This window comes from Neodiprion pinetum, chromosome 2 (genome assembly GCF_021155775.2).
Source record: "Neodiprion pinetum isolate iyNeoPine1 chromosome 2, iyNeoPine1.2, whole genome shotgun sequence".
Taxonomy (NCBI): domain Eukaryota; kingdom Metazoa; phylum Arthropoda; class Insecta; order Hymenoptera; family Diprionidae; genus Neodiprion; species Neodiprion pinetum.
The window spans coordinates 24,915,736-24,933,597 of record NC_060233.1 but is presented as its reverse complement, the minus strand read 5'-3'; the positions used below and the strand labels follow the sequence as shown (position 1 = coordinate 24,933,597).

Here is a 17,862-nt window from a genome sequence, read left to right as displayed (position 1 = left end):
TATGGCGGAATCGTCGAACCGTGGTTCGTGAAAGCGATGAAAGATCTTGTGGTTCGGGATGTATCCGCAAGCGATACCAGCGCCTGCTTACGAATAGGATATATACGTGAGGATCGACGATTCAAAATCACCGCGCTGACGGAGCCCGCAGTGGTAGCGCCACCAGGCGGTTACAATCCGCGAATCGTTCATCACTTTCACCGACCATTTGGCTAGCATTGCGTTCGGCCTCCTTACCTCTAGTCTCCATGGGCTGACTCACGTACTTCTCTATGCTTCTACCCCTCTGATTGTGATCCTTGGGGTGGGTTTACACAGGCGCTGAGTGGTCTCTACAACCAATTAAAATGTATAAAATATAGTGAATACTGTATTTTAGGCATTTTGATTATCGATCGCTCGAACGAGCTCCGTGCCACCGCGCCTATGTGAACCCGACTTTGTGGGTGTGACGTTGCAAGACTCCCCGATAATTCTATAAGTTGGATCCTAGATTTAATCGTTTAAGCATAGCTAGACGCACAGCCGGTAGTGTAAGCTCGTACATCCAATTGAACAGCTGAATTTCCACCATCTTGCGAGGAAAGTTGTCACAAGACTTGCGCCAGATTTGAATTGCCTAATGTAAGCTATTTAGGTCCAACAACATCACACACAAAAACAAGTTTTCGACGTGTAAAATAATGTTTGATATGTTAAATGAAGAACATATCATTTTTTCGAAAGTATATTATTATTTACAATTATATAATGTAAAAGGACATTTACTAATATGACGAAAAACTTGCATTTAAGCGAGATTTTTCTTGATGTTCAAAAGAAGTTTTCAATTCTTAGAAGTTACCGTCCATCATTCTTTATAATCCTATGGTGGGCTGAGTTCCATACGGATTATTCAAAAATTTGTATAACGCTTGTTCAACCGTTATGGAATGACCATCCATTGACTTTCAAAATGGAGCTTAAGATATGTAAAAAAACGTTATGAATTAAATCGTATCGAATCATAATTTAATCACTGAGTCAATAATACCTGAGTTCTCAATTTCAATTATAATAAGATCGGTTTATAATTCAAATATTGGGAATTTTGACTTACATGATTCGCACGCTCCAATACTCGTTAAATATTATTAGTAAATAATTCGTATTCTGACATAACCTCTACAAGTTGTCATTTGCAGAACGCTTCAGCGTTGTATACTCAATTGTGAAATGATCATTCACAATCTTTTGTTTTTTTTTTTGGATTGCAGAAGACGCATCTACCCGATGTTGTGTCAATAATTGTCACTATAATTTTCCATCTTAACAACAATTGAAACTACTGCCAACTGTCCGCGCTCACGTCAACTTTGATTATACACATTGTGACGTGGATTTGTACTGTATCTCGGTCACTCCGAGAAATAACTGAGAACTTACCGCATACACAATAATTTGGCGGCCTGTGATGTAAGCTAATAAAAATTGGATCTTACAAAAGATATCGTAAGATTCTGTTGGGCGCCTGTCGTGATTAACATGGTTCGAAATCTTTCTCTTCGCTAACCCTCGGGCTAATGCTCGGTAGCTCAGTACCGCGGAGAGGGGAGGGGTAGTTCTGGAGAGAGAGAGAGAGAAAAACACTCGACAAAAACACGCTATTTGACAAAGAAAAATGTATATATATATATATATGTGTATATATATATATATATATATCAATTCCTACCTCATTTTCTTGCTATGATACATGTGTAATTTCTATATACTAAATTTAAAGAAACAAGATTCAAACGGGTCGCATGTAGACCCGTGCATTTTGAGCAGGTTACCATTAGCGCTACGTAGGGCCGCGGGACGTTAAGACGGACTCGAAAAAATAGGGGTGTCATGGGCTGGTAGAAACCAAGAGGACGATCCGATGCTCGATCGCCGTTTTCATTGGGATCGATAGCTGCGCAATCGATCCCTCTGTTTAGTTTACTGTCAAACTACGGCGTACCTTCCCGCTTGTTTGGAGTATTAAATCTAGGGTACGATTTCCTCGGCACATGTTTACCCGCGATTTTTGCTCTGAGCTATTATAATATTGCGAAATTTTTATATTTTGTATAAAACCATGTTAAGCCGAGTTTCACAAATTTTTGATTAAATCACGATTATCTAAACTCAGGTTGAAGTTAAAAAGAGATTAAATTCAGCTGTGCGTTTCAAAGTACGGTTTTAATCGGTGTTTACGTGAGCCTATAACCGATTGCAGATAACTCTGCCTTCTGTAAGAACTTGCGCTAAGATTGGCGATTAGAGTCGCGCAACTTTTGTTTGCAGCGCCATTTTTGTCGCGCAAACGAATAAGCAGTATAAGTAAAGTTAGCTTGCGTTCAAGTAAACACGAAAAGTTTTCAGCATTAGGAAAGTGAAAACTCAGTTTCGGCAATGAATGTAAAGAAAAAAAGACTACGTAATCTTACTACGAATAAAAAATTGATTCTGGTAGCTAAATTACAGCTAAAAGAAATTTAAATCATTATTGAAAACATGAAAACCGATGCTGTGACGTCAAGGCAGAAGGAGGAATGCTGGGAAAACATTGTCCAATTGTGAATTCTTCTTCTGCTTCTTTTCCACATCATTATTTCCCGGCTTGAATATTTCAAAATTAATATATATTTCACGCGCCACTCGTCAAACAAGTTTGACATAACTTAGACGACAACGGTGTTTGCTCTTGCAGCGTTGTGGCTTAGCAGTATAAATACCTCGTTTAAGAACGTAACCCCCCAAAATCCAGCGTTTAAGTTTAGGCTGCCGTCCCATGGTCCGGAATTTGTTCTGTCTCAACGAACCCGGAATCCAGTGACTTTTCAAGCCCCAATCAGAGGCGTTCCGGCTCCACTGATTTACGGGATGCATTTTTATTTTTATATGCATCTTCCGTAAATCAGTGGAGCCGGAACGTCTCTGATTGAGGCTTGATAAGTTACTGGATTCCGGGTTCGTGGAGACGGAACAAATTCCGGACCATGGGACGGCAGCCTGAAACTCCTTTCAGTGAAGCTGAACTGGAGATTTTGGTATTGTGGAACGCAAAGTAACAGTTAGCTTTTGTTCAATAAAGTTTATGCGGTAAACTCGGTTCAATGTCAAGTTGTAGAACTGGGCCTTATTAGAGACGAAGGGCCCAGACCTATGTAGAAGACTGTGGACGAGAACTAGGAATTATAATAATTTTTTAAATAAAACATACTCTCACGATCAGCTGGCTGCATGGCCGAGCGTTCCTTGGTTAATGTTCTGTTTATCAAATATAGGAAGAAAAAGGGTGAGTTTGCTCGGTCGGTAAGGATACGAGTACTACATAACGTTAATTTAAAGTCTAGCTTCTGATTTGTCCGGAAGTGTCCGTTGGATATCCCAACTCTCTGAAGGGTCACTAATACTGTAATCTGGGGCTAGTGCTTGCCGCGCTAGCTAGCGAAAAAAACACGTACTGTTTGATCGTTGCGGTTTTACATTGGTTTTACTGTCATCCACATGTCGGGTTTGTCCCCCTTCTCTCTGTACTCTATAAGGAAAACAGTAGACAGTCGGAGTACAACATGGCGGTAGTTGTGTGTCATGTTCTCGTGACGTCCCTCCTTCTTTCTCATACACTCACTTTTTTTTCGTCAATTTTAACCAATTCGTATTGTGGAAATAATGCTGTATTGTGCTGTGTAACGTGTAAGTGAAAATATTCTTAAAATGTCTACCCGTTCGCAGCTGACGAAGGATTTAAACGGTACGTTGTTTATAAGATGTTTACCTTTTAAAATTTCCGCAAAGTGGTTGACAGTCGCATTTAAATTCCAGGAGAAAGGTGTGTCTTCTTTATGTTGTCATTCTTCAGGAATCACCTTGCGCAGATAATTCGGGAATATCATTCCGTTGTTCTCATGTATTATTTCACTGTTAAAGAATTTTACTGACATCACGTCACCGCGTCAATATTTGCTAATACTTACCGAATTTTACACGGCAAGTGTTTCTTCGGTGCGGCAAAATTCAAACAAGAATAGTTTACAGTATCTGAGAAAATCTAACGGAATGCATCTTCAATTATTATTTATTTTGCCATTTTCAATATATATGTTTATCATTAACTTTCATTTATTATTGTCACGAGTGGCACAATGCTTCGTGAATTATTTAAACCATTTGCGTTAGTATGTTTCAATGCTTGAAACTTAGGAAACACTTTGCTGTTCAAGAATCCAATTAATACGAGTTCTTTATCAAGGATTTTCTTTTATCAGAAGATGATAACAATTGATTGAGAAAAATCTTTTACTTTCTTTGCGTGATTACTTCTCAGTTATTTTTCCTCAATTTTTATCCATAATTGTAGTTTATGAATAGGACGATTTTTTTCCATTTTACAGAATCCGTGAAGTCCTTGTTGGGCAAACATGTTAAAATATTACTGAAGAATGTTGTGAGGTTAGAAACAAAACAGGATAAACAAGATAATCGTGTTCTGGTGAGTCTACATTATATTTTAAGATAATTTGTTGGGGAATGGTAATTTTTCATGTTATAGTAAAAAATTGAAGTAACTTCTGAAATTGAATTATAAAATACTCCCTGTATGATAACATAATGATATTCCTGTGATGAATCACACTGGTTTTGACTAAGATAAAAAACTATTATAAACCGTTTAATAATTTAACAACTGATGTCATACTTTATCACGTTAATTGGCCATAGATCTTTGAGTTTTGTTCATAATGCAAGATTTTTACACACTAATTGGAGCGAATGAGAAATTGTTTTCACACAGCGCAATATTACTTTAAACTTGAGCTTATAATTGTGAGAAATCTATGGACAAATAGTGAAGCTCTATTTCTTTATCTGTATAATTATTCACAATGTATTATAAGTTTAATTATACTATTGTCAAAATGATTATTTATCATAACTGAGCAGTGGATTTTACTCTGGATGGCTTTTCTGAATAAAATATACCCGCATCAGCTATGAGTCAAGGATAAAAAATACGTAAAGTGAACCCTGTTATCCATTCCTCAAAATAATTATCATTACCTATGTATATAACATTCAATATAATGGTATCAAAGCCTTATCAATTGTTGATTGGTAATCCCTGGAAAAGATCATATTATGATCGATATTAAGTTTTGTGATAAGAATTTTATACATTTTATACAGCAATTGTTTTTTTTCTGTTTTTGTGAGCTGCAATAATCAGATTTTAAGATTTTGAACATCACATGATCAAAAAGTTTGATTTCACTGTATATGGGTTAGCGTTATCCAAAATTTTCTTTTGCTTCAATCTTGGAATGTGATGGAACAATTTCAAACTTTCTTTTTAATCGATACGCCATACATAAAATAAAACGAATAATTAGGTAGAAAAGTTATCGACCAAAAGAAGAGCTAGAATGTTTCTGAAATCTGCAAAAATCCTTTTTTTTCTTCTAACTATGAGTTAACTGAAAAAAAATATGGGCGTTTTATCGCGTAGCAATGAAAGTGTCTTGATTAAAACTGTGAAAATAAATATGACATAATTCAAAGAGTATAATTTCAAAAAGTATAGTTATTCGATGAACTGGAGTTCGGTGATATTTGACTATCACCAAATGCATTATACATTCAAAAACTTTTGTTTTTTTGAAAAATATTGAAAGCAATCGTCTTTGGCATTGAATACATAAAATATTATAAGTGAATTTAATAATTATTCAATAAATTTGAACTGATGGTTAGAAAATCACGTCTATAGAGAGCCAAAATGAAAGAAATTAAAATGCTTCCGAGTGATAACCGAGTATAAAATTAGTAGATTTCTTGTAGAATGATGATGACATTAATTTATTTCACCTTATAGAAGTCAAATACATCATACGTGCGTAAAGAATAAATGAACAAACTGTATTTACCAAATTTTACCTTTGCAGTACGACACCTTTTTGAACGATACAATCTATCTGGATTAGCATAACCTGTAGTTCAACTGGCCGGTATGCTTACTCGGCTGTTGCGTATACATTCAAGTAGCTGCGACAGAGCTTTATAGTAGGGGTACATAAGTTTTCGTACATCCCTTCCCCCATTAGATGTTCAAGGCTTAATGTGGTTTTTATTCATCAATCCCTTTGCATTTCACTTAATAACCGACTAATTTAATTTTTTATACGAACCAACCATCTCAGCATTATAGAACTCATAGTCTTTACTGAAGATTCCACCCATATAATTTTTAGCCTTCATTTAGGCTAGTCACTCATCTGGAAAACTGGGAAATGTTAAGGAATTGTAGCAAGTACTTGAAGTTTTTCTTGGGATTCCCCGTGAAATATGATGTTCAATGCTATCTTTAAATTTTTCAGCTATTTTTAACAATTTGATCCAGGTGTTCATAATTTTTCTTTTCCAACTCTTCGTTTTTCATAATGGCACAAAAGTAATACCACATGATAGAATAACACGAGATGTGAACAATTTGAGAAAATATTTTATAATGAGAACAACCAGAATGCTTAAACTCTGGTGTTTTTGATCTGATTTTAACGTTTTTGGTCTCATTTTGATCACCTTAACCATCTTCAGAGATCAGCTGAATTGTAGCAAGTGCTTTTCTATTTCTATGAAACTTCTATCAATCGTTATCTACGTGGTGGATAAAAATAGATTTTAGTAAGTACGATACAAGAGCGATTGTCAGGAATTGCATTTACACCTTATAACTGTACACATGGCCACAGTGATTCTGAGATGGCTAATCTTGTAGAATAATCGGTTACGCTGATAATAGAGAATCAGAGAAAGAATTAGCCTGCAGCTTCACCGCCAGCCAGCCGTGAACCAGGCTTAATCTTTATGAATGTAACATAACCCAACGGTTACATGTGATAATATCTCAAACCTTTTAACTCCACAGCAAAATATCTTGTCAAAATAACCCCTGCAATAATAACCCATAACAATAATATGAGACAAAACCACCTCACAACAAAACTTCATAAGACAAAATAATTGTAGACAAAAGCATCTCACGACAAAACGTCACGGGACGAAATGTCCCCATCTGCGTTGCGTGCAGTTTGTTGATGCATGTGACATCAGTGGGGTGTTCTAACCTATCCTAACCCAAATGAATTATGTGTATTCAAAACTACTTTGTTCTGTTATGTTTACAAATTGTACACACTAGTAACGTTCAAATAAATAGTATTCTTCTGAATTTTAATGCTTGTTATTTTGTCGATGTTATAGGGTCCCTGTTTCTTTTGTTGCAGGTTATTTTGTCGATGTTATTTGGTCACTGTTTATTTTGTATCGAGTTATTTTGACCTTCCATATTCTTGCGACTAGTTATTATGTCGTAGGTAGCTGAGGTGGGTTGTTTTGTCTCGTGGTACCAACCCAACAATACAAAATTCAAATGGCATTATTTAAACATATCCTAGTGCCAATGTAATCGACTTGTCCAAATTATTCACATCACAATCTGTGTGCACATGTGTACGTGTAGATAAAAAAAAAGCATTGCAATGTATTCTATTTTTTTCTTTGTAATTTTTGTTTAATCTAACAACAGGACTTACGTTTCATTAAATTCTCTTCATATAAGTACCTAGGTATATAAATCACAACAGTTATTAGTAATTGATTTTTATTAATTACTTACTACAAAAGTTAAAAGTCGTTGACTATGCAATTGAATAAAAAATGTAATTGAAAACTCACAACGGTAGTTTTCTGTCACTGTTCTCATCACTGTTATCGTTCATCAACCAATATTGCAACCTCATTCCGAAGAAACAGGCAGTGAATTATTCACCATATTTTGTGTATTATGGAATTATTTCCAAAAAAAAATCTTGCGCAGGAATTGATGGCCGAGAGGCGGGGGGGGGGGGGGGGGGGGGGGGGGGGTGTGTATTGGAAAATAACTTTGTGTTACGTATGGGCGACACCGAACAGTGTGATTTTAAAGATTAAATATCAAAGTAAAGGAAGAAGGAAAAATAGCTGTAGTTGAGCCTATCTGCACTCCGATTCTTCACATTATGTACCTCTTAGCAAGTCTTACAAGATCTCATTTCAGCTATAGTATTGATAAATTCATATTTATTAATCATGGCCTTTCTCTGTTTTTTTTTAACAGGTATTTTCACCATGCCGCCTATTTTTATTAACAGCCAAAGTGCCAACGCGGGTAAGTTGTTAGCAACTAATGATTTTTTACGTGAAAGCCTCTAAGGTGTATTTATTTTATGTGTCATGATTTGTCAGTATTTTCTTTCACCAGAAATAACACTGCAGTCATTCATTATGATCGTCCAAATTGCCGATCCATTGATCGCTTGCATAGGTTTTCAGATATAATATCGATAATCTCTCTACATATCATTTTTATCGATAACGATGCTTTAAAGAGGGCGGGCCATATAGATGATCGAAAATGAGGTTAAATTTGTATGATAATATCTAGGATACTTTATCGAACGTTTAAGATGTGGAAAAAATTTTGCTTACTTGAAAAAATTTGTTTTCAAATATCCTGGAGAGAATTGTTGCTGCATGATTTTTTCCGGACATGAGGTACTGCGGTAGTTGTAGTCCTTAAATTCTTTGTCTGTTAGAAAATTGCAAGGAAAAATTGTATTTTATATGATATGACCCTGTCATTAAACCTCAAAAAAAAAAAATTGTTCTTTTTATTTTGTTACTAGACATTTTGATTTATCGACGAGGGTTTGGAACTATGCATCTAAAAAACCTTGGTTGAAGTAAATCGTTTGTATAGTATTTTTTTTATCGCTGCCGCCATATCGAGAATATAGTTCTGAGAAAAACGAGTTGAGTTTCAAGTAAAGAAAAATTAAGAATATCTCTACAGGTGTCATGGCCACTTGAGCATAATCGATCAAAATCTTTATAGAGAATAGTGTTTTTTTTTGTTGCTAATTTATTGCCAAAATTCCTGTCATGCAATTGAAGCAACTATATAGCAACTAAACATACAAGTTTTATGTTATTTTTATTTTCTTTCTTTACTTGTTGCGATGCCAACTTTTTTCAACCTAGCATTGGCATTGATTTCACCAAAATGGGTTGTGCTCAAGTGGCAATGACACCTTTAGAGTCATCAGAAGTTCTAGGTATTTTACTGCTGTGTTTGGCTATTCTGCTATTTTAGAACCATAAAATAAATCATGTACACATATACAGTGACATAAAAGTACTAGTGTAAGAGTACAACTATCTGCTTGTTGTTATACAAATTAGGTTCGATAGGGACGAGCGGGGATCGATTCCCATAATTGGCGCCGTTGCACCTGATCTGTACGCGGAGTACTTAATGTCCACATGCCGCAGCTTCTACGGAATTCCGATTTTCGCTTCAAAAGTTTCGGATGATATTCTTAGAATGTTGGGCTATCGATTTGAGAAAAAAAAAATTGATTTTTTGAAAAATTTATAGAGCCCTCTCCCCTTAACCCTGTAATTCACGCTGGTACGCTGTGCCCAGCCTCCCAAATTTTTTGTTTGCAGCTTTTTATCTATCAAATTACGTTTTTGGTAAGAACCGTCCAGTTTTTTGGTTCTACATGGCCCCTGAAATGTTTCTAAGTCTAAAAAAATATAAAATTTATTTATTTATTGCAAAAATAGCACATGTAAACAAATGGTCAAAATTCGTACTTTTCCACGAAAAAAAGCATTTTCAGCTAATCTACTATGAAAATCCGAATGCTTATTTTGATAAAAATTTAATATACGCAAAATAACTACAGAACTTTTCCAAAATTTTGCTTGTTGTTTTTGTTTATCCGCCATATTGGATCCGCCATTCTCAATTTTCGAATTTCTGGACACCTTTCTTCTGAAGCCAGTATTTCGGAAACTACTGCTTTTAGGGACTTTTGTCCATGAAAAGTTTTGACCGGGAGGATATATACTGTAACATACTGAAAGTGGACCTTTTGTTCGACGACGATATTTGAAGTTAACTCCCAAGTGGTTACCAATTATATGCTTTCTTGAGACATCTGACCTAACAGTTTTTTTCTGTTCTTTTTTTTTTGTTGCTTTTTATCGGTTTTGCTCGTCGAGACGAACTCAATATTGTGTTTCACAATTGGCAATTTTGTTAAACCCTGACCTCCCGTTCTGTGACGTAGGCTACGACTAAACCAAATATTTGTTGTGTAAGGTGGTTGGGGGTAGGTACGTATTTCAAGTATAACTGAAAATCCAACTGATGTATGGTTACTTTAATCGATAAATCGTTTTATTTAATCAAATGAAAGACACAAATATTATCTGTTTGGTTTGATAACTTTTCTTTCTTAGTCTAAGTTCGAATTAATTTGAAAATAGTTTGTCCGTTGTTTTCAGTCTACAATATTTAATTCTGAAATTAAAAATTTGAAAACGAAATCAGTAACTCCAAAACCGAAGAATACGAATCGTGCAGTTAGGATCTGACCAGTTTCGAAAAAGTTATTCTTGTGAAATTGAAAATTTTATCTGCTATATCATAATCAGTAACGATGAGCATAAAGACTTGGCTAATCATACTCATGTAATTTAAAGCAATTTTTAAACAGTTTAACTACCGTTTTAGGTCCTCGACACAAAATATTAAACTTTGACGTTCGATGGATTTATAATATAGCTAAGCGATCCGTTAAAGCTGGAGATATTCAGGTTCGATAGAAATGAGTTATCGCGAAAACTCAAGCTGCGGCCAACAAACAAGGAAAATGGTAAACGAATTTCGAGTATCTTGGTAACACAATTACAAAATGAGCGCTAATCGGTGCGCCGATCTAAATCGTTCTCAAAATTGGTTCGCAGGTAATTAATAGCGCTTACCGCGACGAAGCCACACCAAAAACTCTCCCACACCGTATTCAGACATTGGCATTCCCTCGTGACGAGAAACTGCAAAATAATTCACAATTCGCAAAACAACACACCGACTTGACTCCAATGCAAGATAACTTTTGCAATAGTTCCTATCTGGTGCCAGGACTCAAGCGATGAGCTCCGCTACGCGACGTCGAAATTCGAACGGCACTGTACTCAGAAGACTTGAAAGATTGATCATGAATTTTAATAAAATTCTACAGGCCTTGTCGTGAGACACCCGACGAGTTGAAGTTAAACTACGGAGAAGTGTGCCGAAACTAGGTTTTGAACATCAAACGATGTCTTGGCTCCTGATTTCTGCAAAATAATGGTCTATGGCTAATGTAACAAGGAAAATCCAAGTTTGAAAATACTTCCCACAAATATTTTGGTTGATTGGATACGGTGATTTCATTGAATCTATTGAATATTCGGCTGCTTAAAATTATCGCGAAACCAGACCAAAAGGTACAGTCAAGTGTAATGTTGGTTAGTTTGGTCTTTCCCGGGCTTTTCCCCTGAAGGGTTTTTTTTCGTTTCCTTTGTTCCCTATAATTGGAATATGTTTCTCGTCTCCTCCTTCTTTGTCCTCTTCTTTCTCTTCCAATTTCCTTTTCTCCTTTTCTATTCCTTCTCACTTTCCCCCTTCTCCCTTTCTCTTTCCTTCCCCTGTTTTGCATCCAAACTGGCCCTATAGTTTTAAGGTGGCTCCCGAACCACCAGAGTTGCGGATGAGGTACACAAGTATTTTTGCTTAGAAAAATTTTTGTGGTACCAGAAGCGGCTTGAACACTGGCTCCACCGCTTGGTAGGCTGGGCTTTTGCCCACGTGCCACCGCGACTCAGGTAGAACCAAATGATTCAGTCGAGTCGACCATTGGATTCCCCGTATTACCCAAATATTTAGGTCATTTGAAGCTAATAATTATTTCAGTCCAAACAAATTTCTCAAGTATATCTTTTCGTTAGGAATATTGATTGCCCTTCAGTGTGAGGAAGCCTCCTAGCCCAATATCGTATACCCTAAATGAGCCTAAAATTCTCACCCAATCACTTTTGAAATTCTTTTCTGTGATTTTTTTTTTTAGTGTAGTGGGGTTGATTTAACGCTAATCCAGTGCCGAGTTGCAATTTTCTCGAGAGCGTAAAATTCGCGACTGTGGTTTATAATCAGCCCTAAATGAGCCTGAAATTCTCACATAATCACTTTTTCGAAACTCTTCTTTTCCCCCTAGTTTTTGGTATAGTTATGATACTCAATATCAGCTGGCACAACGCCGGTATTAGTACCGTTTTTTCAAAAAGTATTTTCAAGCATGAAACTTCCTTACGGTAGCATTTCGCGAACCTTAAATGAGCCTGACATTCCTGCGTACTCATTTTCTAGGGATTGTTTCCTCTTTTCTAGTTTTAGGTGTGGTAGTACTAGGTTAACGTTACCCCAGTACTACCACAGATTTTCTCGGTTTTTTCAAAAGCCACAAATTTGGGACTACTGTATATGTTGAGCCTCAAATGAGCCTGAAATTGTTGCGTGATTGCTTTTTCGAAATTTTTTCCCCTTCCCTAGTTTTCGGTGTGGTCATGGTGGCTTAACGGTACTGTAACATCTATACTATTTTCTTCGGTATTTTCGAAAGCTTGAATTTCAAGACTAGTGCGTATGAAAAGCCTCAAATGAGCTTCAAATTCCTCTATCATCGTTTTTTCGAAATTGGTTCCCCTTCATTAGTTTTCGGTATGGTGGTGCTAGCTTAACGTTAACTTAGCACCACCACCGTTTTTTGCTATTTTTTGAAGAATATGAAATTCGGCATTGTGGCATTTAATTAGGCTAAATTGAGCCTAAAATTGTAGTATAGTTAGTTTTTCGATTTTCCATTGTGGCAGTGCCAGCTTAATGAAGGTCAGGGAGACTACGGCTCGCTGGCCAACAACGGGAATCTTGACCGCCTCGGTTTCCCTTGCGGAAGAGCTCTTCGTTGGCGGTCCATTCGTAGCCTCATGTAAGGCCTTCCACTCGCGGTGTAGCCTCTCTCTCGTCGTTCCTTCGTTGCAATTCTCCGCTACCGTGGTCACAAGACGCCGTCGAATTCGCCATCGATTCCATGCTTGGTGCCGCATGTACTTCAGAACAAAAATATGCAAAAATACTGACATACTCTATTTACTAGTTTGTAATGTGTCCCCTCTCAGAGTTTCGGATGCGTAACCCTTGTCCTGGCGCTTTTTTCGAAGTTATTGACGATTATTATCGCCAAATCCCTACTTTTGGGTTCCGCCTAGAGTTCAGGAAGTCGTTGGTAACGTGCATTAAATATGCCACGTTACAGTACATGAAAAGATACGCGTCAAACAGTTTTACCTTTTTTACAATCCGCAAAGTTTTATGGAACGTTTTTTACGTTCTATTACTAAAAAGTACGGTTTTTTTTGTCTTCCGCGACGAAAAAAAATTTATTAACAGGTTGTGCATCATGAAGGTAAAGTTTTTATAGCCTCGCATATTTACTCATCCATGCGGTCGCTTACGACTCATATTCTAAACTTGGCGTCAAACGATCTACTTAGTAGCCTAGCCGTGGTGCATAATCTACTTTTTTAAAAATGAAATCACACCTGGAAATTCAAATACGTAAGAGAAAGTTCAGTTTGATATACAATATTTCTGTTTTTCAATGCCGCAATCGTATAAGCGTTCGAAAAATGATACAATAATGTAATTGTTCTGGAAATATTGATAACTCATCGCTTTTTTGGTGAAATTCGTTGACTTGAACAGGTTTTTCTTACTCATAAGGCATTGTAATGTTTTAACTAAATTTAACTTGATTGACCTTATTGTTAGTCATACATCCTGATATATTTAGAAAAGTTGTTGGAGGGAAATATTTAACGTAGAAATATCACGGAAAATTCATTTTTATTAGAAAGATGGTGGAGTCACAGGCAACAGGTATTTATAGCAATCTTCATCCGATGAATGAAAGCTTTCCGCATTCGTCACAAAAAGTCACACCCTGTTGATTGAATATTAGCACACATTGCAGGTTAGAATAGTTTTATGTGAATGATGTTGTGAATGTGAGATGGGAGATTAATACATGTTTTTCTCAAGTTTGGAAATAAATTATACATATGTCCACGTGTGGATAACGATTTCTGACTCATGTAATTACATCACTCACGTTGGCTCATGCTACGTTCACACTACTAGTCGTGCGATTACAGAACTCGTATTTGTACCGAGCCACAGTAGGGAATTTTAACGAAAACGTGGCCATAAATCGGAATATTCCTATAATTTTGCCAATTTTGGTATACCAACGTTTTTTGGGTCGCTAATTACGAATCTAATATCAAAAAATGGCGGCTCCGATATGGTACGTTAACATAAGAACTTCGAAAGAATTTCGAGTGAACATTTATTGTCTACACGTTATCGTGGTCGCTGATTAAAATTAGAATTTCGATTGAAAATATACTCTTCTAATGTTTTCGGGGTCGCTGATTACGAATCTGATATTAATATTTATATAAACAAAAGTTTGTTAAAACAGGACTCAAAATATCGAAAATAGGTTCAGAAATTTTGGGAAAAATTATTATAATCTCGTAATATGGTAAACAAAGTCTTTATTGCTGCAAATTAAAAAAATTACGGCAATCTGAACCCAGTTGAATATTTGGCCTCTCTAATTGCTTCGTAACTTCAATGTAAGTGACAGTTATGATCCTTCATCGAATTTCATATAATATTCTACCGACGTTTGGTGAGTTTCGCTTCGATGTAACGGAAAGACCTTCATGTATTGATAGTGGAGTATGTTCTGTCTTTGATAATGTGGGTGCAGGTGCCGGTGTTATAACGTCTTTGATCATTTTCAACGAATCTGAGTTTCCGGAAGAGCGGAGATTCATTTGTGCTGCGTAGTACAACTCATCTGCGGTATAACTTTCACCAAGTTCTTTCGTTTTTCGTCGTTTCGGTCACTCACTTGATGCAGCAAAGTCCAGTGAGGGACGGTCACGTGTGCTGGCTTCTTTGGTTTTGAATCAGTAGGAAAAGCTACATCCATCACTAGTCATTGCTGATCTTATCAAAAAAAATGTGTCATTTTCCTTCCTCACTCTTGCCATTTTGTGCGTATGGCGGAGAATAACCTCCACAAATGTCGCTTGGTACCTTGATGAATTAGAATAGCACATTTACTTTTTCGGATAACTCGTGTTCCAAATGTTCTACCTGCTTCTGGAAATCCGTGGCCCAGCGCTTTTGCATACTTAAAATGATCTCCCTCCGTTTGAATCTGATAAGGGAAGTTCTAGAACCTAAAAAGAAAGAATTGAATTCGGTATCAATTATGAGTGGCACAGTGATCCGAATTAGGATTAGACATACGTGACCCCTTTGTGCATTTGGTTATAATTCAGTAGAATGTCGATTTGGCATGCAGCGAGCCAGCGCGGGGGCTTCTCGGAACACGCATACGCTTACAAAAAATGCTCTGGAACGTGCGTCGCACCTTTGCGCACTCTCTACGATACACCAATCAAAAGCTGACATTCTAAGCTACAATTTAAAAAAAGAACAACGGCCCGGTTTCGCCGCGCTCCGTATTAAAAGTCTACGCAAAGTCAATATTTATTTCCGAACGGAGGCACTATTTCGGATTATCGTTAGATTACGTAAACACAGACAACAAATATTATCTTTCAATTGTAAAATAGGCAAAATTTTCTACATACCTTGAGGAAGAGTATCCATTTTGTTAAAATTCATTATCACTTTACACTGTTGAGTTGTAAGTGTTCAAAGTTAGCTTCAATAAGAGAGCGACTTTGACGCACGCAACTGTAACCGACGACGGTCAACTTTGAACTGACATATCTGAGGGACTGTGAGGAATAAAAGATCGGGACAGCCAGGACCTTGAGCAGAAACTTGTTCTCAACCGATCCCTTGGGCTAATATACTTGAATTTCAACCTTCGTTTTTCGATTTATGGCTACATTTTCGTGAAAATTTCCCACAGTGCGGGCCTAAACGTGGAAACACGCCACCTCGCCGCCTACAGATAGGCAACCAGGCGTTACAATTTCGTTTGTGATTTGGCACTCTGGAAAGCCGCGTAGCGCGGTAACCTCATTGAGGTTGGATCGTCTTGCCGCGCTACGTGGTTTTCCAGAGTGCCAACTCAGGAACGAAATTGTAATGCCCGGTTGCCATTGAGAAAATTCAAATTTATTAATTACGTTCCTAATGGTTCGATTATGATTGATACTAAAGTTGAAACTGTGTCATTACTATGACCATATTCACTAACAGTACTATATTTTTTATACAGATCGACTGCCATTTTCACTATTTAGAGATCACGGCCGTGGAGTCCAAAAGAGGAAACCAGTTGAGTTTAACTGTGGGAGACAGAATTTACAGCTTCACAACTATGGGTGGCGGAATCGATACAGCAGAAGTAGACGCTATGATAGAAGCATTGCACACTGCAATCCGTAATATTTTTCCAACGGTACCTCTGAAGTAAGTCATGTTCATTTAATGATACTAACTCGTTTATTTCGATTTTTCCTCGAATCCATATCTATCTGTTTTTCAACTCCGCCTCCTCTATTTTCAAAGGAAGAAAATAATAAGGGAGATATTATAATAACCCTGAAAATAAAAAATCGAGTTTTCACACTAGATTTTCAGATTTTGAGATCTAGAGAATCACTTCCGACCATTTTTAGATGAACGATCGGACGTGTGATCAATTTTTCGTCCAACGATATTCTGAGATCAAAATAATGGATTTTGAGAACTTTGATCTCAATTCACGCGGTCCTTTACCCAGAACTGATCAAGATAGATTATTAACTCAACCGGCTAGAGAGTTCGAGTTATTCGAATAACAAAATGGAATTAAAAAAGCCTAGATGTTACCGGTGATGATAGCCTAATGATCTGGTGTATTAATTAACATGTCACAGACATGAACATGAAGTATTTTTGTGCTGACGCCTGTAGAATAAATCGATGGGTTTGGAATTTTTCAGCTACATCATACGAAAAATAGATGTCATACCGACTAGCAGACTCCAAAGTATCAGAGGTAGCGAGTTAGCCAGAAGCACGGAAGCTACGAGGCATACAGGACCTTGTGGCGGATTTTCTACACAGTATGCCTGTATGTGCGATTTACATGGGGTTCCGTACAGAGACGAAGTGGCGTGGGTAAGGGAAATCTTGATATCCTTAATCGAATTATTTGAATTAAGACTATGTTAATTACTAATCCATTCCCTTTGTTAATAATTTGATTCCGATATAGTCGCATATCGAGTATAATTTATAGAATTAATGGGGGATTCAGTGATTCGGTCATTTATTATAGTTGAGCAAAACCATCAGGTGCCGAAATTTTGATTTGGCTGATATTTGGATGATGTGTTATCTTGTGCACCAAAGTACGAAAATCTCTGAAAAGCTAAAACATCGTTTGAATGCGCACCCTTCTCGTAACGTCATGATTGTGATATATACCATGAAATTTCGTGAATACGCAGAGTAACGACCCCTAATTATGAGCAATTCAGAGTACACATACTCTGAGCAGAGCGATGAGTTTCAGATTTTTGGATTGAAGCCGCTAGCGCGCGGCTGATGTCACCGTGGCGAAACTCGGAACTGCTCAGAGTGGAATCGTACCTCCAGTTGCCTATAATTAAGGATCCTTGTGGTGCGCATTTACGTAATGTCACGGTATGACAAGCGTGTGAAGATTATACTATTCCGAGTCCGTTATACAGGACGTCAATAAAGTAACGGGACGGCTGAATATTTTTTTTTTATATTTCCGGAAATATTCAGCCGTCCCGTTACTTTATTGACACCATGTATAGTGGATAAATGGAGAAGGTGCCGATATTGAGTAACTATAT

The 17,862-nt window shown here is 37.0% G+C and overlaps 1 protein-coding gene across 2 annotated transcripts in view; it reads left to right on the top strand.

The window, feature by feature from the left end:
- The first annotated feature begins 3,559 nt into the window (after window positions 1-3,559).
- Window positions 3,560-17,862, top strand: part of LRR (Leucine-rich repeat) — a 94,801-nt gene continuing 80,498 nt past the window's right edge. For both annotated transcript variants that reach the window (XM_046609571.2, XM_046609570.2), the window contains exons 1-5: window positions 3,560-3,766; window positions 4,407-4,504; window positions 8,168-8,218; window positions 16,269-16,462; window positions 16,978-17,155. In XM_046609571.2, coding sequence (XP_046465527.1) covers window positions 3,730-3,766; window positions 4,407-4,504; window positions 8,168-8,218; window positions 16,269-16,462; window positions 16,978-17,155 — 558 coding nt within the window. In that variant the 5' untranslated portion in view covers window positions 3,560-3,729. The remainder of the gene's footprint in view (window positions 3,767-4,406; window positions 4,505-8,167; window positions 8,219-16,268; window positions 16,463-16,977; window positions 17,156-17,862) is intronic.